The sequence below is a fragment of the Prinia subflava genome, chromosome 2 (assembly GCF_021018805.1).
Source record: "Prinia subflava isolate CZ2003 ecotype Zambia chromosome 2, Cam_Psub_1.2, whole genome shotgun sequence".
NCBI lineage: Eukaryota > Metazoa > Chordata > Aves > Passeriformes > Cisticolidae > Prinia > Prinia subflava.
Window position 1 is genome coordinate 69,927,006 of NC_086248.1, and position 23,148 is coordinate 69,950,153.

The 23,148-nt window shown below is 40.8% G+C and overlaps 3 protein-coding genes across 9 annotated transcripts in view; 1 reads left to right on the forward strand and 2 right to left on the reverse strand.

Annotated features, from left to right (window-relative positions):
- Window positions 1-22,314, reverse strand: part of TBCE (tubulin folding cofactor E) — a 49,409-nt gene extending 27,095 nt beyond the window's left edge. Inside the window, exon 1 of the mRNA XM_063390457.1 lies at window positions 22,186-22,314. The gene's annotated coding sequence lies outside the window, so the exon portion shown is untranslated. The remainder of the gene's footprint in view (window positions 1-22,185) is intronic.
- Window positions 719-22,325, reverse strand: GGPS1 (geranylgeranyl diphosphate synthase 1). Of its 4 annotated transcripts, none has more exons than XM_063390464.1 (4): window positions 22,186-22,325; window positions 17,672-17,764; window positions 8,868-8,938; window positions 719-5,205 (listed from the first exon to the last, which is right to left on the reverse strand). In XM_063390464.1, exons 2-4 carry the CDS (start codon window positions 17,736-17,738, stop codon window positions 4,444-4,446), a joined length of 900 nt encoding a protein of 299 aa, XP_063246534.1. In that variant the 5' UTR covers window positions 17,739-17,764; window positions 22,186-22,325; the 3' UTR covers window positions 719-4,443. The 4 variants fall into 4 exon arrangements, with proteins under 4 accessions (XP_063246534.1, XP_063246533.1, XP_063246535.1 ...); XM_063390463.1 differs by lacking the exon at window positions 22,186-22,325 and adding an exon at window positions 21,602-22,014; XM_063390465.1 differs by lacking the exon at window positions 17,672-17,764 and having other exon boundaries at window positions 22,186-22,298.
- A 354-nt stretch (window positions 22,326-22,679) lies between these two features.
- The window catches only part of ARID4B (AT-rich interaction domain 4B), an 87,532-nt gene continuing 87,063 nt past the window's right edge, over window positions 22,680-23,148 (forward strand). For all 4 annotated transcript variants that reach the window (XM_063390449.1, XM_063390454.1, XM_063390452.1 and 1 more), the window contains exon 1: window positions 22,680-22,934. The gene's annotated coding sequence lies outside the window, so the exon portion shown is untranslated. The remainder of the gene's footprint in view (window positions 22,935-23,148) is intronic.

A 23,148-nucleotide genomic window follows, 5' to 3' on the forward strand; every position in this document is an offset into this window, starting at 1 on the left:
GTAGCAAGCAACTCAAATAGGCACATGGAAGGTTGTATTTCCCTGACTTCAAGAATAGAGAAACTGTTAAGAAAAATACAGTGATGAAACAATGTATTCTGTTTTATCTGTACCTTTAATCAAAATCTTTAGATGATGTATGCAAGTTAAATAAATAATTATCAGAATAAATAATTTTAACTTAAGTATCTCTCACAGTCTATTTGCAAAATAAGAAGGGAAGCTCAGACAAACTAACCACACACTTCAGCTTTTCCTAACAAAGTCGAGTAAAATCTGTAAAACAAGGTAAAATTACATGAGGCAGCCTAAGGAGGCAAAAATGAGTTTTCTTATTCTCCCAAATCCTTTCTCTGGCCTTTTTCCACCTGCCAGCTCTGACTGGCTCTTGCTGAGTGGGATAATTCATTAACAGGGACAAAAATTAACTTCTCTACCTCAGTGCTAGTGAGTTAAGTTCATTCATAAAAAGACCTAACAGGCATTATTACCAAAGCAAAATGAATCTCGAAAGCAAACAGGTAGGGCAAGAAAAGGAGCTCAAGCTACACGAGACAGAAATGATATATGCTCATATAAAATGTTACAGGCTGTAGCTTCCTGGAAAAAAGTTTCAGGCATATTGAGGTTGCAGAAAATCTTGGATTAATCTTGGATTACTTTTGTGAAGGTGAATGATGAGCCAAGATTCAACATTTCAAAGACTCAGACTACTATGTTTGTCCAGGATCAAAATCGAGTTTGATAGTATTATGTGTGCTTGGTATTAACAGCAGAATAGAAATACAGCTGAAAGAAGAATTACAGTGAAAGTACTGCGCAAATAATACAAAGAACATAGTAAATACCAAACCTGAAATATAAAATGATTAAGATGATACAAAGAAGAGCAACAGATGCCCATATGGCTCTTGCACATGAATAAAAGTCTGGCCCAATTCAGTGACAAAGGCATATTAAAGTTCAAACCACTTTTACATGAGAAATGCAAACCCCCTCACAAACCCCACATTTTTATTCCAACCTTGCTAGCATTTAACAATAACTGAGGAAAAGTCATTAATATAGGAAATTTCCATAGCACATGCAGTGCAGCCAGATTAGCAAAATTAACAAAAAAGCAGAAGCATGAAGAAATGGCAACAGTATCTTTCCCATTAATATTTCTATGTTGTTTGTATCAACAACTGGCTGATACATACAAAGTTGCTCTCAGTGGGTACCTCAACAGCCTGAGTTCAAAAGGAGAGGAGAAAGCAACCTCCTCAGAAAGATCTTGAAATGATGCAATTTTCATCATCATTGATGGGGTAAACATAAGCCTATGAAAAAGCAAAGACAGATGTCCCATCCAGTGGCTGGCTACTCTAAGACAGGTGACAGCATTCATTTACATCCAAGCAAGCATACAATCAGAAGACGGGCTGAGGTAGCAGGGAATGCTCCAGACTGATGAGTATTTGCATTTCTCCTAATGTGAACTGCAAGAACTAAATCCCCAAGAAATGCACTGATAATGTGATCAAAGCAGAACTTGTTGGCAGTGGTAGGAAGATAAGGAGAACAATTCTGGCTCAAAGAGACTGACATTAAAACCAGCATCCCCTTTGTTCCCCAATGGGCATCTCCACTTGCAACTCAGATTGCCATTCTACAACAGTGCATATTTTATGAAGATCAGGAAAAATCCCTACTCCGTGTTGTGGGAGGCGTAGCAACAGAGAGGCGCACTTACACAACTAATTCTGCAGTCACAAGAACCCACACGCTGCTTTAAAGAAGGGTTTTTCCTAACATTGCTTAACCTCAGGAGCCAGTACCAGTAATAACATTGGAGAATATTGATGAAAATGCACAGAGTGATCTTATGGCACCAAATATAAAATCTACCTTGACTAAGGGACATCGTAACTACTGGCATTTAATACTGAAAGATGCTCTACCAGTTTAACAAATGAGGGAGAAATATCCCAGCCTCTTCCAATTCCTGAGTACATCAAGAAAAGCTCTCACAAGCCTGTTTATCCTAACCAAAGTGAAGAGCAACAATGCTCTACTTGTGGGCCTTTTCAGATATACCTTCAGCACATGCTTTGAATACTGGCACCAAATGCTTTGAAGGCAGAAGAGTAAGACAGAGCTGCATGGCCTCTTGTAACCTGGGAAAAGAAAGCTGGACCAGCTTTTCCCTTCTGACCCACTTGTGGTTTAAATGGTCTGCAACTGGAAAACATCCATGTACCTGCTCATAATGAAGGCACATGCTACAAGATATAGAATTAGAATAAATACAGGGGTGAATTGCCAGAATGAAACAAAAGAGCGATGACATAGCAGAAATCTCAGATGGCAGAAAAGCTTTATACAAAAAGAAAAGCTACTTCATTATGGATGTTTGATTACACAGAACTGTTTACATCCAGCAAAAGAACAGAAATGAAATGGCACTAAGTGCACTTTGCATTGTGTAGCAGTTACAATATCTTAACAGGCACAAGGATACATTTCACAGTGAGACTAGAAGATTCTCCTGACAACAGTAATCTTTTCAGTGCTTTCCCCTATTCAACATTGACTGCAATAGTGCTTAGAAACTCCCAAGACATGGCACAAAATAAATGTAATTTGCTGCAGATAGTATTTTCACGTAACACATAAAACATTTACAGGCTTACTAAGCACTGCAAGTTATGAAAAAGGAATTACAATTCTCTTTCATTAACATTAAAGACACCTTTCACCAACTTTAAGCTATTCAGTCCTGGCAACCAGGTCCATTCAGTGAAAAGCCTATTATTCTGTGTCTAATCAGACAAAGGTTCCTCCTCAGCATGCAGATAAAAGGGATAGGCTATCATCCATAACTACATAATATTTCAGACTGAAAGCAGCCATCCTCAATTTTGTCATGTTTGATCACTTTCAGAAAGATATTAAGGCTGCCCAGGGAAGACATTACAGCAGCCTTCTTCAGTGAGTTTTCTCAGTGAGCTGAGATCATAGCTCTCCCTGTTTTCTACGTACAGTAAATGAACACCTGCACAAAACTACCCTTTCGACATCAGAAGCCAAGTGTCTGTCCCTTTCAGAGTATGCTTGAGCTAACACCACAGCTTATAGCACACCAGTCCTACCTTTGATCCAAACCATTACCTTGCTACCCCAAAGCAAAGCTTAATCTACCTGTGAATGCTAAGGGACCTGAACCTGATTAAAGCCAGCCCAGGCACAGAAAAAACCAAACCTCTCTGCTCACATTTTATTAATATTTATATATATATATATATACACACATATATGAGAGCAGAGAACTTTGTTACTTATCAGCCCCACCCCAAAATCTTGCTCTCCATCCAGTTCTATTTTGGTATGTCTATAATTTTAAAGCTCTATTTAAAGAAATTAACAAAACTGAAATGGTATTCTAGCTTGTAAAACAAGATACTGTACTTTGTTTTAACAAAAAATTTACAGCTCTTGTCTCTTTGGAGAGATATAGAACATGCCTCCAGACAGTAATTCAGAGCAGGAATGAAATATGAATTATGAATAAAGTCTTGGAGAAGCCCCTCAATTACAAGCAGAGATTAAAGAGACCTGCACCAATTATAGTGTCCTAAAGTTACCTGGTATGAATACCTTTCCATTTCTAATAGCAGCTCATTATGTTGCTATTTACAGGCACGTATATGAGCGCTAATGCATAGATTTAAGTTTCTGGCTACAGAATGTTTGACAGTTTCAAAATCTAAAACCAGGTGAGCAAAATGACTCACTGCAGAGCTGGAATCAGCAGCAAATTTATACTTTGCTGATGTGATGAAATCTTTCCTCTAAGGTATTTCAAAATCTTTATGAAGTCACAGTTTCAGACTGAGCATGTCTTATTTGCATATGAAATTGTATCTTTCATAATTCACATTCCCCTGAAAATATCCCCAGAAGCTGGATAGGATATTCACCCTAGGACATAGTAAACTGACCCACCTGATCTTCACAAGTCAAACTTAGAAATATCACACAACAATTTTATGTGCATTGTGGCTGCAAGTACCTTCCTTTGTTTTTTAACACAAGTTTTGGTTTACAAGAATATTGTTTAAAACGTACAATACATACATGTCAACCTGACTTAATTTAACACAATTTCAACCATTGTATAAAGACTATTACGTACAGATTCAAAACTTGTTATAGTTCTAATACATCTGCTTTAACAAAACAAACTGTAACCAGTTAAGACTTTTGAGATAATAGGGTATATATTCCAAAACTCAAAGACAAGTTATTTTTAACAGTAATTTCTGTAACATGGCTACAAGAGAAAGTTTTAGGTGAGACTGATTATCACACTTTAGGTGAGATTATCTCACACAGCAGATGGAGATCTGCTTATTTTCCCATTTTCAAAAGAGTTTTAATCCACACCCAGAAGTTAACTTTTCAATTTTCAGTTTCTCTGAACATTTTGCTCAGCTGTTGAACTAGTGCTACAAGCTCAGGGTTTCCCCCAAGGGATTCAATTTGTTTATAGGCCTCAGATTCAAGCTCTTTCAATGTATTCCGAGTGTACTCAAAGGAACCAACATTCTCAAGATAATGTACACAGTATTTTTTTATATCTGTGTTCTCTGTCCTTTGACGTAAAATGTTTTGCACCTGAGTACTTTCAGGTCTTGACCAAATTGCATGAATGGTTGGGAATGAGAACTTGCCCTCAGTTAAGTCTTCACAAAAACTCTTGTTCTCACTATATTCTTTGGAGTGCAAGTTGGCATAGTCATCTCTTATTTGGAAGAAGAGACCAAGTGTGTTAAGAAGTGGCTTTAAGTCTTTTTTATAATTTGAGAACAGCTGCATGAGGCCCACAGCTAATCCGAAGAGCCCACCTGTCTTTTGCAGTACCATGGCTTTATACTCGGCCTCTGTAGGACAGGTGTAAGTGTCTCGCCAGTAAATATCCAAGCCTTGACCTTTATGGAGTTCCAGAAGTTGACGGGTAAAAACTTTAACAGCATCTGGATGATCAAGGGTTAAAACCTTCTCTAAGCCAAGAAAATAAACATAATTAGCACAGTTGATTACAGATGGGATTCCATAGATACTGTGCGCCACTGGAAAGCCCCGTCGTAGCTTTGAGTTATCTTCAATATCATCCACGAGTAGGCTTGCATTGTGCAGCATCTCTGTCACTTCAATGATAACCTATCACAAGAAGAGAGAATTGTTAAGTCTGTCATTGTAATTTAACCGTGAGTTCTGCAAGACTATATTTAAAATGGATAATGTTTTAAAGAACTATATTCTTTATCACTGAGGTTCCTCTTTAGAAACTTGCTTTTACTGTTACTACAGATTTATGCTTCTCTTCACCATCCACTCTGCTGTAAGTCCTGGATCACATAGTCTTGTGTATAATATTTTCAGATTTAAAGTTAACTTACTCCCCGAAGTGCTTCCACTTGTATGCTCCTCTTCACTGTTGCTACAGTTCTAAAACAAGCCATTGTCTAGGACTCATGGAATAACTGTTATCAGAAACATGACTAGGGGAAAACAAACAGTGTTTTGAAATGTTTAGATTTACAAACCTGAAAACTCCCAAAGTCAGTTCTTGAGAGTGTCAGGTATCATTCATTATCACATTTAACTTGTGAAGCCGAGTGTTCATCTTTCTTTTCCCACACTTTGTGTGGCTATATTCAGTACTGGGCTCTTAAAGGACAGACTGCTCCCTCTGAAACATCATTTGGAAAATTCTTGGCAGAAAGACAACAGCCACAATTTCTTTTCAGAAGCTTCCTACACACTGCTTGTTACTAGACAATATCACACACCACCTGAGGTGTGCAATAAACTGTTCACAACATCAGGCTTGTAGCTGACTACATTTGAGTAAAATGGAACCTTAACAACTCAACAAAAAATGAAGTCTTAACACTATATGCTGCTTTTTTTCCACAGCTGCTACACTAGCAACATGTATATTCAGCAGCTGCTTAAATGAATTTAAGCACGTAAAACTGCATACCGTATAAACTCACTGCAAAACACATCTGATTAAGATATGATTTTAGAGCTAATGGACCAATTACACTTGTTAGCTACAAACATTGCATTAAGTCAACATTAATCAAAACAACTGTTAAAAAAATACTAAGACCACTATAAAATGGCAGCCAATATCTAGTACGGTCCTATTTGGTGGGTACTGTAGGACAAAGTAAGGGCTTTGCTGTAAGCATTTCCTTGAGCACCAAGCCATCTGGTGTTCAGTGAACATTGTCCCAAAGACTAAAACTCAAACTCCAGCAATTTAATCACTTTCCCAAGACACAATTGCAAGAACAACATACTTAAACACTCATGAAATCATGGGATAGAGTATTTACTGGAGGCAACCTTACACATGTATTTGTGAATATACTTTTGGCCCATTATCTCATTCTCAGCACTATCAGGAACGTTTCCCTGTGATCTGTGAATTCATCGGATAAGCCCATTGTACTATTTCTCTTGCTAACCTATTTCATATCACTGTCAGTTTCATGACTTCTTGCAGCTTCTATACCTATGGTTTAAAGGAAAGTGTTTCCTTACTCTGTGTTTCTATCAAATTACCTTGTGAACTTATGACAGTGTCAAAAGTGCTTCAAAGGTGAAGGAAGGGAGTGAAACAGTTCAGATATCAGAAAAAGCTTATTTCAGAAGACATCAGGAAGTAGCCCAAGAAAATGAAAAGACCCATCTTCATAACGAAAGCTGAAGACCAAGTACAGAGTGCTATATTTTCTTACAACCTACATCTATATAATCAGTATCTGCTGCACTATCAGTCCAACACATAGGTTTCCTCCACCTCCTTATCTGCAGTAGCTTTGAAATTTGCTTGACTCTCACTAGGTCATTTCAGTGCCTTCTCAGAAAAAAGTTCACCTGACAAACCCAGTGTTCTCTAATTCAACAACTTGAAGTGTCTCAGTGTAGCACCAGAAGGGAACTAGAAATTCAGTAAGTGTTGGGGGAAGAGACCACTTGATTAGGGCAAAAGGTGAAACAGTGGCAGTTAACAGTAAAATAAATTACCAAGGAACAGTAGTCTCAATTTTATCATCTAAATAAACTACACAAAGACAAATAAATAATCTAAGGTAAGGAAAAAAGTCCCAGAATGAGTACCAGAACTCAAAATTTTAATAGAAGAAATACAAATAGCTGGAAATTAATCAGGATGTTATACACACAGGGGAATCCTAATCTTATGAAGATTATGAGACATGTCAAAGAGATGACCAGAAGTGGTCCTCCAGACTTCAACCATCTTTAGTTACTAAAATTAGAACAAAAATGCACAAGAGCTGTAATAATTGCATCATGATGAAAACTAAAAGATGGCAGGATCTTGTTTTTTCCTGCCATTACAAACAAGTAGTGAAGGACATTAAAGCATTGGTTTTCTTCATAAAGATAATCAAAACAAGTGGTCCAAGTTTTCAACAGCCCTTACATGATCATCAGTTTAAAGTGACAGAACTGCTAACTTCTGTTCACACAGAGGCACTGCAGCTTTAGTTTACTACAGCACTAAGCAAAAATGGACCACACTGTCATGGGTGCCTAGCAAAAGGGCAGGAGGCAACAGTCAGATTGCAACATAAAAAATCCTAGTTGAATAGAATGGAAGGGTTTGTTATAATGAAAGGGGTTCAGCAGGAGAAGACAAGCCCAGGGAAGCTGCAGAAATCCCATCAGCACATTTTCAAAACTCAATGGGGCTCCCAGAAGCCTAAAGTAGCAACAGAGCAAGCTCTGCTTTAAGTACAGGATTGTCCTAGAACTTCCAGAGGCTTCCTCCAATCTGAATTCTGATATTAGACGAAACCCATACATACTATACACAGGTTGCTATATTCTAGGTTTTATTTGGATGTTTGTCTAAGCACAAAGGCTAAGATGTGTATAGATGAAAGCCAGAATAAATTTTGCTAGACAGTTACACAGAGAGGCTAAACAATAGAATAGTTCCTAGATTATGAAATGAAGCCTCTTAAACCACTTAAATCACTTTGCTACTTGAGAGCTATTAAGTGTCACTCTTAAACCACCCTAAACATGACTCCTTCACAATCCCTAAAGTTATTTCTGCCAATAATTAATGAAAATAACAAAGGACCAGCTGGGTGTCTAAAGCCACAACTAATTATATTAATTCCTTACATTACCTTGGACAGAAAATATTTTGCACACTCTGTATGCAATTTAGCAGAACTGCAGTCTAACCTAAAAAGGAGGATAATTTTTCATTTGAAAAGCCTGAGTGTTTAAATACACAGCCATGCATCTTGCACACTTTGTCCAAGAGAAAAGGAATGAGAACTCCTAGATAATGCTTCTTAGAATGCAAAGACTGCAGACTATATGAGACATCCTTCTGAAATTTAGGTTTGGAAAGCTGATTCAATTGCTGTCTATGATATTCTTGTATCAAAATCTCAAGATTTTATTTTCAAAGACTATATTTATGAAATCTACAAGGTAACTGTCTAGCTTTTTTTGTAAGTCATTAAAAACTCAATGTTAATAACTGAGTAATGTTAAGTGGGTAACAATGATGGCTGCTTATCTACAACTTCAAAGGTTGAACACACTTGGAAAACAGTAACTATTTCAGTAAGACATGCAAGTAATTTCTTTAGTGTTGCATCACAGTAAAAGCTTTGCATTGAAGTTGTTTTCATGAAAGTTCACTTTCTACTCAGAAATTAGTGTGTTTAAGATTTCTGATAAAATATCTATATAAGAGAATCATCCGTTACCAAGGGTCTTGGAAGAAAGACAACAACCTTTTAAAAATAAATAGCCAGTACCTGTATTTTATCTTCCGGAACATTCAGCCAGTGATTAAAGGCCTGTGACAGTTTGGTTCTCACTTGCTTACCTAAAATAAAGATATTACAGGCATTTATAAAAATAACAGAGTTTGTTATTAGGCAGAACAGTTTGTCTTAGCTACAGCTGATTTGAGACCCAATTAAAAAAACTGATAAGTGTGATTTGTGTGACGACACAAAAGTGGAAAATACATCAGTACATGGCTTGTTTCCTCATTGAATAAATATCATTTAGCAGCCGTTTCAGTTTTAAACACGTCACAGGAATATGTAAAGCACATATTTACAGGTTACTATATTTAGTTTTCACAACTTAATTAGTAAGGGATCCTGACCATGTTGGTATCCTGTACAGATCAGCTAGTTTGCAAGACACGTAAATTTTAAGATTAAAAAGTTTCAATTACGATTTATTATTAATTGAAACTATGGGTATTTGTTGAATACTTATTTCTCTTGATTTTTAAGTCTTTATCCTGAAGCATTATTCTCCGCTTGCTACTGTAAATTTGTAAAACAAGAAAGTGACATTTCATATACTTACTAAATAACTCTGAACAAAAATCTGAACAGAACATTCTGAACAGAATAGAATTTTCCAAGAATTCAGATATTTATCTTATACCCAAGAAACCTACCTACAAACAGGATTTAGTCTGCTTAGGTAAAATCTACTTTGTCAGAGCTAGGCAGTCATCCTGCTTCATGGGAATGAAAGACAACATCAAATGACCAAGTTTAGTGTTAAAACAAGTTGTTCTGTTCAATCCAGATACTTCCTACACGACAGAGTGAATTTCAGTGGAAGTTAACCTTATGCCTATACATTACTGATGTCTGCTCTCTTCAGTAATTTGCTAGTTTTCATGCACAATTATCCATTCAGCATCTAGTCATGCTCAATGTGAAATAAAGACATCCCCTATCCACACTGAGACAATTCTACTCTGAACTTTGAGAAGCTCAGCTATGTTTAATATCTTAGAATAACTACAAGACAGGTTTACAAACACACGTCTGTATGTACAGCTCACATAAACAAGCACTTGGCAAAAGCTTTAAATAAACTTCAAAGCCATGCAACATAGACACCCATGGAACCCCTATTACTTAAGATGTACTGAGACATAACTGAGATATTCTGCAATACTAGTTCTCGCTCATGTTGATAATTCCACCTTGCCCGTAGCACCAGAGAAATGTCAACATTTGAATCTCTCCCTAAGGCTTCTCTATGACTGTGTAACCAGCATAGACAGAACAGAATAATAAGGATGGCTAAATTCACTTGCAGTGATAGACCCTGACTGAGAATTTTTCCCCTTCTAATTAAATCACCACCAGGTAAGCAATAACTTTGCGGGTTGGGCTCTCTAGCAAGGATAACATTCCTCCCTGGATCAGAGGTCTGCACTTTTCATCTCAGTTCTCAATGATTTCCACTGCTTCCTGTCACCACCATCTCCTGGTTTTCACTAGACAAGATTAACAAAATGGTCCTCTTTTTCCTCCCAGCAGCTCTGTCCTCTGCTTCTGCCACATTTGAACAGGCATTCTTACCTGGACATACGCTGCCATTGGCTTGTTTTCTCCATTTTTGTTGTCTGTGCTCACTTTTAAACACTAACAGTTTTCTGCAGAAAGGAAGGATTGTTTTGTCTCTCCTTGAGAATAACCGTTACAAATATCTGCCAAACTGTATGGATTGCCAGTTAAGGATTAACAAGTATTTCACCACATTCATAAAGAAAATCAGAGATAATATCACATTAAGGAACTGTACCTTATCTATAGCTGTTTATTCTCTTTTAAATTACTTGGACACGAACAATACCTGCTTTTTTTATAATAGACAGCTAATTCCGTTTTCCTGAATGTGTTTCCTAGAAAATACACTTAAAAGAATGCTGAATGTTCATCAACAAGCATTATTTCATCATGAGGAACTTGACTACTAGCACACATTCTAAATGGATTATAACATGCACAAAGGATTAAGCCACTTCAGTTCCTCAGTACAGACAGCATTTGAATTGTTAGACTTGTCTACCCTGACTAGCAAGGCTTCCTAGACACTGACTATTCAAAGCAAAAGCACTACCTGTGTAGTGATACATTTAGTTCTCCTTTTACAGATGCAGATTTGCTTGTCTTCTAAAGGAACACCATTGCTATATAAATGCTTTTTTATCTGGCTGATGTTAATCTTACCTGGTCTATGTGGTAGCACAGCGATTTTCTGATTTATACTTGTAGCCATATTGTGATGGCAAAAGACCAAATCCCTCCACTACCGGTCTCTAAAGCCTGGATGCAGAAGATTCCATTCTTTGCCACACCCCCCTCTCCTCAAACCAGACTAGACAACAATACAGGGACACTAGGACAAAATTAAAAGGAGCACTGCCAGAATTATCCAGTTTCTTCACTGTCACATTTCACCACTCTGTTAATTATTCTAAGCAGGCTATTGTAAAATTGAAGAATAGAGGTCTATTCTTTGGTCTAACATCCAAAATTAGCTCTACCTACTGCATAGAGCTGTAATAATAGACATTACTGTACCAAGCTTTTATCAAAGCTCTGCTAAATGCTTTTGGTTTAATCTGCCTAAGACCCCAAGTTATTACCCAAATAAAACAGCAACTCTGGAAAGCTTTTCTCCTTAGTAATTCTGGGTAGAAAAGGTGAGAAAAATAGTCAGAAATTCTTTCTACAGCTAAGAATGTTAAAGCTTTATCCTCAAAACAAATATCAAGTTAGATTAAAGATGCTGTACTGAGGACATTCCCTTCATTCTCTTCAGATGAGATGCTTCTCATCCAAAGGAAAAAAAAGGAAAAAAATCAGCCAACTTACTCTTTATATACACACTTGTTCTTGTGACAAGGCAGAAACTCAAAAACTACAGACCTCCACTCTGGACAAGCTTCTGGTTAGTATTGCTTCACTCTTGCTGTCTTAAAGTAACCATGAATATGGCCTTAAGGCAGCACCTCACTTACAGAAAGGGTACATGAAAGGCTAGAACAGCATGGGAAAGAGCAGAGGGACTATTAACCTAGCCCCCATTACAGCTAATGCAACCCATTAGGCCAGCAGAGAACACAGCTTTTTGCTAGGTTAGCTTTCTGCCAGCTTTATGTACTGAGTCAGCTTATGCAGTGGATCTGCCATAATCAGTACAGGGCGAGCTGGAGATGCTGAGGATCAGGGGAAGGGGCATTGCCCTCCTGGAGGACAAAAGCTCTTGTATTACCTCAGCTGCCATTGTACACTTGCACATTTAGCTGCATCCTCTGATGGTTTAAAACTAAATGGATAAAGTCCCGAAGCAGCTGCAAGAACACTACAAACAGCTTAACTGAACTGCAGGAAGACAAGCAGAGAGCAGGCACATACATTTTTAACATGTACAGCCACAACACGTGTATGACTAAGGTCACTGATTGAACTCTGTAGCATAACTCCTCTGCTCAAAATAGGTTTAACTAGTCCAGAGTTGTGATCCTGACTTTTGCCTTGCTCCTTCTCACAATCCTGAGTGTGACTATCCCATGGTCACTGCAACTGAGGTTACCTACAGTCCTAACCAATTCTCCCTCTTTTTTAAGTGGAAGTCCAGCATAATGCCTTCCTATATCAGCTGCTTGATACCATGTGTTAGCAAGAGATCATCAATTAATTTCAGAAACCTCCTGCACTGCCTGTGTCCTGCTGTGATGCTGCTTCTACTACACTGTGAGGAAACTGAAGTCTCTCACAAGAATCAGCACCTGTAAATATGAAGCATCTTGCAGTTGTCTGAGGATCTCCTCTACCTCTTCCTGCTTAGGGGGTCTGTAGCAAACACCCACTATAATGTCACCCCTATCGATCTGCCCTCTAATCTTAACCCAGGAACTCTGAACAGGCTCATCTGACTGAAGGTAGAACTCCATGCAATTCAATTGCTCTTTCACATAAAATGGAATTCCCATTCCCTGCTACACCAGATTGTCCTCCTATGCCATCCGTCCATGGCAGCACTCTAGCTGTGTGTTTATACCACAAAAAATAAACGTTGCCCTACAGCTGCATGCCAAACTCCCAATAATGTATGCATTTGTATAAAGGCACTTCAGAGAAGCATCCAATCCTACAGATCCCCAGAAAAAGCAAGAGTTTCCCCTAGTAAGTTCTATTCATACTTCCTTGTTGGACTGCTGGGACGATTTGCCTTCAGATCTATTCTGCAGATTACTAAGTGTCTTGTTCAAATCAGCCTATACACTTTGTTTGCAAGTTCACTAATTCCTTATTTGACTGCGTGCAGTCATATTCTTTTACCAACATTTCTATTTTTGCCCTGACTTGGATGGTGGATGCTATCCCCTCCTGGTAGTCTTTGCTCTACAAAGGAGGTCTCGAGGCCATAGAGCCAAAGCTCTGCGATTAGTATGTGCTGTGCAACTAACTTGCAGTAGAGAGGCAGTATCTGTTTATTCCTCCTGATGGTAAGAAGGGAGTTGAGGATCACAGAGAAGATCCACCTGGCTTCTGCCCTTAGACCTCATTCCAAAGGTCACACAGTCTTGCTTGCTAAGTTTCCCCCTTGCTATACCCATTAGTGTTCAAGTAGAAGAGCTGTAAGGTTAAGTATTTTAAAGGTGAAACTCACTTTTAAAATAGGCAGTCCTTCCTGCACAACCTGATCAGGAGGCATCCAGATGCAGCAGATGTCCCTAACACAAAATCCCATGTGGAAACCTTTATTCCCTACAGGAGTTGGTCTCTCAGCACCACTTGCTGCTGCCCCAGGTGATGTTCTGACACTTAGCTGTATAAAACCATAGAATCACTAAGATTATAAAAGGCCTATAAAGAGCTTCCAGCCATGTGTCTTCTTTCAGTGCATTGAACCTATCTGGCAACTGCACATCTGCTCAAGGAATCTCTCTCCTGGTGACAGAGTCCACCAGCCTTCACCACTGTGAGAGTATCCATCTCCCAGCCTGGTATGCACAGACTATTTCTGCCCCTGATCAATATACCAGGAGATTTCAGATTCTTGAATCTGTAGAGTGCTGTAATTTTTTGCTATTTCTGTGCTGTGCTGACTCCCTTCCACCATTCCTTTGCTTGGTGACACAGGTTTTCCACAATTACACACCTTTAGGAGCAGGGACATCACTTGCTTCTGGCTAGTGGATGCCCCCAGGCATCCCTGCAGCTCACAGTCTAGGGAGGTAGAGAGGTGCAGTCTCCCTTAGGAACTTGGCCCAAGCAGAGGCCTCTGACATGCCAAGTGTGGTTGTGCCAGTGGTGGGGATCATGACCTGTGGTGCTTCACTCCTCCACCAGGCTGACCAAGTTCAACAACCCAGCAGAAAAAGCTGAACAAAGCCAGTCTTGACTGTTCAGCTGGCTAAAGGAAAAACTGCAGCCAAGACCAGCAAGACAAGAATAGGAAGATGCACAGTCATGAATGGGATCAGAATCTGCCCCTTTCAACAGCAAGCTATTAACCATACCAGTTTTATGACAACTGAAATTCCATGTACTCCTCAGTGCTGCAAAATTAGTTACTGCTGTTGACTCACTCTCAAAAATAAAAGATTTACCATGTGTGTCAATCAAGCCATTTTTGAGACAAACCACAACAGAACCTATAAAAGTCAGTCCTGCACTTTATGATACTAAGTGAAACAATACTAGATTAAGTACAACACCACTAAAAACTAGTATGGCAATGTCCCACTACAATGAGGTTTTAGACAAAATGTTACTGTTTCAGAATCTTTGTTCTTCTCTCAAGCAATAATTTCTGCTCAAGAAGGAATAAACATTTATTACCATATTAAACATTAATTACTATACTAGCAGTTAAAATAGCCATACTAAATACCATACTAAAAATACTGTAAGCCTAGTAGCTTCTCTATCCAAGCACAGTTTGAAGTTAAAGAAATATACAGGGTTACTTTAAAGGGGTTACCCAAAGACTGTTACCATTAAAAGCCTTATTTCAGCAAAGGGACTCAGAGTAATCAATTTCCTCTACTGAGAAGTAATCCTTAGCAGTTATAAAAATTTGTGTTCTTACACTATTGGCAACATTAGCAGGCTTTTTCCCTTCCCTGCTACCAACCTTAATAGTCACACAATCCCTTTTTATGCAAACAAACTTTGATACATATCTAAATTCATTCAACCATAGGTTACTAAACTGCTTGGAGAGTTTAACTAGTTTTACAAGATAAGGAACTGCACTACTGTAGAGCCACAGTGTACATATCTGACACCCAGCCAAGCTTTTTGCAAAGCCCCTCAGAGCTCAAACTGATCCAACACAGAAACAGCTTCTTGTCTCTATCATTGTGTCTCCTCAGTAACAAGACAAGAGATTAACCAGGCAAGTTTTTAACAGGTTAGGTGATTGATACTACCTAATAATTTGATTAGCAAGCTGAGAACTGGCACAAGTTAAGCAGCAGGAGAATACTGCCAGAGGCTAAGAGGATGGAATGAAACTGCCTCTTTCAACAAGAGCCTGTTGGATTAGCTCAGGCATCTCATTTGAGCTCCACTCTAGGTAGAAACAGCATCTATAATCCCTTTTTTCCCCACCCTTACCGAGCACTGGTACTCATACTGACTCCAAGATTTCACACATGTAACTGGCTCCTACTGATCTGTACTTGACATAGCTGACCCTAAGCAAATACAGTGTTTCAAACACAGTAAAAATGGTTTATTTATGATTGTGATCACTGTTTCACCTGTTACTCAGTACAAGCTTCCCACAAGTACACCCCTTTTACATCTGTCTGGTTTAAGAGGAGTTTTCTCTTTTGAATCACACCACCACTCCTGCATAGAGAGCAGTGTATCTTGTCCCTCACCTTCCCCAAAACATACACTAAAATAACAAGTCAACATGGTAACGTGGACTATCAGATTTATGTTACTTTAGCAGGACAGGATAGAAAACACCTGTACTGCCAACGAGTGTAGTGTTACATAAGCCACCAGTACAGAGTTATTACAGTTGAACTCACAAGGTAAAGGAATTTAGCCACAGGAATCAAGGTGGGAAGGTTAAACATACATTCTAAATGCATCATTTAATATGAAAGGTAACTGAACAGCAATTAGTCAGACATTTTTGCCTATAGAAGAATTTTTTCTGCACTTTTTGGGTATTGTATATTTCCTACTAGGAAGTTGAGCTTTTCTTCCCAGTATCTGTAATAGCTTTAAAAAGAATTAGCAGCTAAAAACACAGAGGTGTTACAACATTCCTTGGTTAATGAGATAATGTAATCAAATTAAAAGTAGATTTAAAGATAATGTTTGAGGAAAGCAAATTTCTTCAGGACCTGGGCTTAGAAAGCTCTTTGTAATATCACAGACTCATTGTCAAGGTAGTTCCCTAGAAAGACCACCACCAAGTTGAACATAGCCAAAAGGAATACACATGAGGAAATGGCAAGGAAGCCTTCTGGCATTAAAAAGGCATGCAAGTGCCAAATTCTTTCCTTTTCTTAGTTTTCAACTTGGTCCCAAGTGCCAAGTCAAATGAAACCACTAATGTTGGCAAGAAAATCCTGGATATTTATAGAGGTTAATAATGAAATTCATTATACACAGGTATAATGAATTAGGACTCAGAGGACCCACCCTACTGATATACAGCTCTCATTGCAGATGTGCAGAAGGCACTTAGTACTCTACCTGTGATTTATAATGCTACTTGTCTAGGCAGACAGTTCTTCTACCCTGGTCAGATATAATTTTGATCAGAAATATTTCCTTAATATCTACCCAAATTTTGTGTCTTCCTTAACTCCTTCAGCATGCAATATAAGCTGGACAGAGGGCAACCAGGCAATCATGAAGCAGTCCCAGTGACAAAGATGTGCTGCCACTACTCTGTTCTCACAAAACTAGTCACTTGGATAGCCTAGGATGGTCTTTCTTACACTTTAGGTTTACAATAAAAAGTCACAGCAAGCTGATTGTTTAGTCAAAGATGCTTCCAAGGGGCATATCCACACAGTAGGTTTGCTTTCCTACTGCCTCCTGAATTCTACTACAGTGCTCAAGACTGAAAACTTGATGTGAATGTATTGCTGGTGACCTGATACACAAGGCCTGGCTGAACCTCTGACAGGTGAACCAAGTCATGAATACGGACAGCTGAAATTGGCCATAAGAGCACACCAAGGAGAATAAATTACACAGGAGGAACAAGCTAAAAAAACCAAACAAACCAAAAACAACCCAAAACAAAACCAAACTGAAAAAACCCAACAGAACACTCCCAAAGTACCCCCAACCAAACAAAAACCCCTCAAACAACACCCTCTCCCCTCAACCAAAACAAAACCCACTGAGTTCAGTACAGCAAGCAATTAAAGAACAAAACATTGTCAGCCCTGAGTTTAAAACCAGGATGAAGCCTTCAGTACTTGCCCTTATCAGTTTTTAAAAGCAGCAAGTCAGCTACTCTGGAGACAACATTACTCACTCTGCAACATTACTTACTACAATTGCAATATTAATATGGCAATATTACTACTGACACAAGAGCTATTGTACCAATCTGACAAAAAAAAAAGCTAGTTCCATAAGAGGAAGAAAATAAGTAAAAGTGAAACACTGAAAAGTGTTACTTTTCATTATTCTTAAATCCACAAATAAAGCATGGAAAAACTTCTTGCCTTATACTTCCCAAGACAAAACTTGCCATAAGACCAATTTTGATATTTAAAACAACACAGTACAAAGAAACTTGCCTGGTAGTTGAAGCAAATACTGGTACGGCTCTAGGATTCTTTTAGATGTTTCATCCATCCCATCCATTTCTTTATTTCCTAAGATGTAGTTCACTGTTAAAGAAAGTGTTATTAGCACTACTTAGATTTAAAAACATGGAAGTAAACAGTAGATCCATACAACTAAAATGTCAGCTGACTTACAGGTTAGGTGCAAATACCCCAATTTTGTGAATGACACCTTCAGTATATAAAAGGTTTCCAGATGTCTTTTACCAAGGAAACAAATATAATACATGCTAAATACAGTTTTCTTTAATTATTTATTAAGTTTAAGCCAACTCCTAGACCTTGTTTACTTTTTTGTATGTAGTAGATTGCTTAGGTGATGAAGTATTTAAAACTTTACCATTCACAACAACGAAGCTCCACTGCAAGTCTTTAAAGACACTCATACAAAACCTGACACGACTGATCTGATTACGTCTCCCAAAATGCTTTCTCCATACATTAGACATTCCAAAAGTGGAAATGTCTAAGAGCAGAAAATACACCTCAGATCAAGGCAAGCTAATAAAGTAGAATACTAGCTTCAGTCTTTTGATACAATTCCTCAATATTTTGTTATAAGCTTTTTCCTACCAGTATTCAAGCATACAGTCAGCTCTACACACTTTCCCATATACCATAAATGTAACACACTCCTGTGAATAATCTTTTAGGATCCAGGGCCTATTCTATTAACCAACTTCAATTCACATACTTTTGGTCATCTCCATTCTTTTCTCAGACTGTTTTCTGCCATGGATTTGCTATCCTTTCACCTCTAGCCTTCCTTGCTGCACTGCAGATGCAGCAACTCAAGACAATTCTTCTCATGTAGCTTTAAGACAAGAACTGCAGCAGCAGCATAAAGCCTCATGCTACTTCAACATCACTTCTCAGATACTTGATTAGTATCCTGCAAAAGATTTATAGTTTTCCTCCTGAAGCAAGTGAATAGTTACATAAATTAATGTCCTGATTTTAGCTACAATAGAGCTAATTTTCTTCCTAGTAGCTGATACAGTGCTGTGTTTTGGACTTGGTGTGAGAATACTGTTGATAACACACTAATGTTTCAGCTTTTGCTAAGAAATGCTCATCGTAAGTGAAGGACTTTTCAGTTTCCCAAGCTCTGCCAGGGAGCAGGTGCACAAGAAACTGGGAGAGTATAGCTCAGTTATTTTCTATTCCCATTCCTACGTTCCACACCCACAAGCATTTGTAGCAGTCTGTACTTGGGGAACTGATCTGTATTAATAACTATTTTCCAAGTTTAGATTTAGATCAATTCCTTTATTTGCTTCACTATGTGTGTTCATCAAATGTATTGGCACTTCAGGGGCAAGAAAGGCTATTTAACCAAATATAGTTGTCAACAAAATGCTCCTAGGACTGCACCTTTTGAGAAAGCTCCACATAGTTTCTTGGCAGTGATGCTATAATAAGAAGCACAGCCTTTCCATCCTATCCATGATGTGCCAGCAGTCAGGCCACACACTAATCAAAATCAGATTTGACACCCTTGACTCCTTATTTTGTTGCCAGCTTGTTGTTGTAACTGAAGAGCTTTCAACCAGCACTGCCACTGAGAGTCAGCTGTCAAACTGTACCCTTACATATAAAGAGTAAGTCTCAAGGGACTTCAGCAAGGAGGTAAAATCAAATATTTTCAGAGCCTGTCCCTGGATGTTTTAGGCAGAAAGAATCTGGTAGAGATAGATATAAGAATATACTATCAACCTAACAACTCCCCTGTGACTATTATTTGTCAAAAAGCCACACAGTCAGTGAGAGAATTGAAAGCGCATAGCTATCCAGCTAGGCTGAGATGTTAGGATTGGAAGTGCTCTCCTCTAAAAGTTCTTGCTTAGAAGCAAATGTTAAAGCTCTTCCTCTTCCCTCAGGGAATTATGCCTCTTGCTCATCTGTAGGGCAGTAAGCCAGTATTCAGAATCCCCAGGTAACTTGAAATTCATTAGTGTTATACAGCATCAACCTAAATATTTGCATCTTTCTGCACAAAACTACTCAGTATTCACCTGAAATACTGCTTATCAGCAGAAAAAAAAGTCAGGTACTTCTGCCAGAAGTACAGAGATTCTTTCTTTCTTTTTTCTTTAATAAAAGGAAGGCAAAAAAGATCTCATAAACAAAAGTAACTCATCTCAAATCACTATAATTAAAATTTTCTATACAACTATTCTACCATTAAAAGAATTTTGGTAAATCTCCACCAAGGAAAAAAAAATGTCTGATTATTCACCAGACAGCTACACATTTAACACAACCAGTGGCACATAAACAGTGAACAGAGCCTCCCCAAAACTTATACACAGTAAGGGACACTGGATAAAGACACATGTAAATGAAATTCATTACAAAAGCCTCTAAGCAAAGATATCATGATACCAGATGTGCAATATTATGCTCTTTGCACAAAATTATCACATACGGCACACTTGGGAAATGCTTGATATTAAGGGTTTCCCGCCGAGGTGACTGACCGATTTGTTATGGAAGTTACACTGTTGCACTGACAAAGACTTCTCAGTGATTTAGACACAAGATCTCAAGCCACCATCTCCCGACAAAAAGTAAAACAGCAGTTAAACAATAAATGAAAGGGAACGCAAAGCCTTGTGTTAGAGAAAGTGCAAGAATTGATTACATCTATGCTTATGCATAGGATGAAAGCAGTCAAGGCCATTTTACCTTTTAAACCAGCACACAAACTTGCTGCATTTCCATTCATATGCATGACAAAGTTAATTTTCCAGTTATTTCTCAGTATCTTCACACAGGCATAAAGAACAGCCACACACAACAGAGAGCCCAAACAGTTGCTTTTTTGACTGCATTATACCTTATCTCTGAAGACCTCTTTGAAAACACACATGACACTAGGATAAGATGGTGATGTGGGCCTCCATAATGTGGAACTACTCTAAAGCTATACATGAAGCTGTAATCTGTGTCTAGGACCTTTCTAGAGAGGATGAAAGTTGACGATTAATCATTATTAATTCTAGGTCAAATGTCAAGAAAAAGTTTCCCTTTGGAACTTTGCAAAACAACTTCTCATGCTATCCTGTTCCATCTCAATTTGCAGAACCTTCTTCCCCTCTTCCCAAACAAGGGGAATGTAATAGTCTGAAATAGTCCAGGCTAAATATACAGATGGTATTTTGAAAAGTACCATCATCTCAGGGGCTGCAGTCATAGTGCAATTACAGAGAAAACAAAAGACAACTACCAAAGAAGCAAAGAGCTGCAGTATAAAATGAACCATTCCTAAAGTTCTCAAATCAGCTTCATCACAGAACCTAGTGCACTGAGACACTGCCTTCGTTTGTGACCAGGGGAGGGAAAGAAGCCCCAGAGTGGGGAGCAGCTAGGAGTGAGAAGGAGAGTTTCAACAGGAATACAAAGAAAACATAATGAATGTGTTGTTTCAAACAGAGACTACCAGAAGTCTTAATCCAAACATAACTGGGACTGGACTAGTCCACATTCCCATTCTAATTAGCAAAGTCATGTTTATAATCCCTCCTGGGCTGACACTGAACAACACCTCGCACTCAAGCTGCGGGCGGGCAAGCTTCCCACAGGTGGGAGGACACTCACAGACCACACATTTTCCCCGAAGATGCAGCTAAGCAAACAATAGCTTTCCGCCACTCCTACACTCACGCCAGAATGGCATGAGCATACTGCTCCTGGGATAGTGGTTCCATTTTAATGGGATTTCCAGGTAAAATGCAGAAGTCAGACAACAATACCTGGCTACCCAAGTCCTCGCAGGCAGACAGGGAGGGTCTCTGAGCTGCGGGCTGACCGAAGACACAAGATGAATCGGCAAAACCCGCGACCGCAGCTGGAGCGCTGCGTTACGAGGTTAAAACTCACATTTCATAGGAAACACGAAGTTGCTGCCGCCCTGTCTGCAGCTGCCAAACTCCCGCCACAAGCAGATCGAGGGAAATAAGGTTCATTTTTTAAGGAATTCAACACGACAGGCGCAGCCTCCTCAGCTACCTCCAGGACGAGCGGGCCCAGCTCTTCAGCGCCATTTTAGGAGAACGAGAGCCGAGGACGCACCGCTCCCCCCGCCCGCCTGCCGTCCACCCCCATTTTCTGATCGGCGCTGCCGGGCTCAGCCGCCAGGGAGGGCCGGGAAGCGCCGCCCGCCGCCAGCCCAGCGCAGCCCCGGCCCGGAGTGCTCTGTCAGTCACTCTGCCCGCCCCGGCGACCGCCAGCACCGCCCAGCACTACCGGCGGCTCCCCTTCCCGCGGCCCCTTCCCGGGCAGCCAGTAAGCCCCTCCTGGGCGAGGAGGGGCGGGGCGGCCGCAGGACCCGCTCCCCCGCAGCCAGGCTCGGACCGGCCCCTCCGAACGGGGGGGCCCCTCTCTCTCCGCCGCCCGGACCCCAGCGTCACCACCCCCCCCGCCCCCCGCCAGCCACAGGCAACTAACAGGGCAGGCGACCTCACCTCACGTCGCGTCGCGTCGCCGCTTCCTCCTCCTCCGCCGGAGCTGCGCCCTCGAGCACCCGCCGCTCCGGGAGTGGCGCCGCTGGCGGCGGCAGAGTCCAGAGCGGGAGCACCGCCCCCCTCCTTCCTTCCGCCCCGCCGGGCGCCACCTTCCCCTCCTGGGGGGAAAATGCGCCACCGAGCGCCCCCCGCGCACGCGCGGGCCCCGCCCCCTCTGCTAGTTAGCATTCACTGGAGGACCCTGCCCCCCGCGCGCGGTGCACTTTGGGAGTTGTAGTCCGCTGAGCAGCGTAGCGCTGCATGCCAGAAATGCTGCGAGCAGCTAGCAAGAACAGCATTCCCCATGAACACCCTCGGCGTCGAGTCTCAGTTTCCATAGAAGTGGAGAAGAATGATGTCAGTATTTCCGACGTGAAGGCCAATGGGACAGCGAGGTGGGCGGGTCTTGCGGGACACTGCCCAATGGGGGAGGTGGAGCAGGGGGCGTGGCCGTTCTCGTTCGTCCGTCAGTCAGTCATCGGTGCGGGAGGGGGAAGGGGACCGAGCCGAGCAGTCACCGCCGCCGGGGCCGCGCAGGACGGATCGGCCCCTCCGCGCGCTGTGCGGGGCCGCCGCCAGCGGAGCCGCTGCAGCAGTGTCAAGCGGGGCCGGGGGTGCCCGGAGCTGAGAGGAGCCTTCGCCCAGTTCCCTTCCGTGCCCCCCGCCTCGGGCCGGGGGAGTAGCGGGCGGGCGGTCGCCGCGGAACAAAGGTGAGGGCGCCGAGCCGGAGAAGGAACCCCCGTGCCCCGCCGGCGGCGGGCGGGGAGGCGGCGAGGGGCCCTGTGGGGGCGCGGGGCCGGGCGTGCGGCGGCGAGGGAGGGAGGGGGGCGCTTGTTTTTCTCCTGGTAGCGAGACTGCGGCGGGACTCACCGATGCTTCTTCTTCCCCCCCCACCCCAAACACCCAGTGGCGGGCCAGGGGGAG

Coding starts and splice junctions, on each gene's coding strand:
- GGPS1 (XM_063390463.1), bottom strand. Junction 8,939..17,671: donor GTATTTGCTTCAACTACCAG/GCAAGTTTCTTT, acceptor TCTTTATTTTAG/GTAAGCAAGTGAGAACCAAA. Junction 5,206..8,867: donor TTCCGGAAGATAAAATACAG/GTACTGGCTATT, acceptor TTCTTGTGATAG/GTTATCATTGAAGTGACAGA.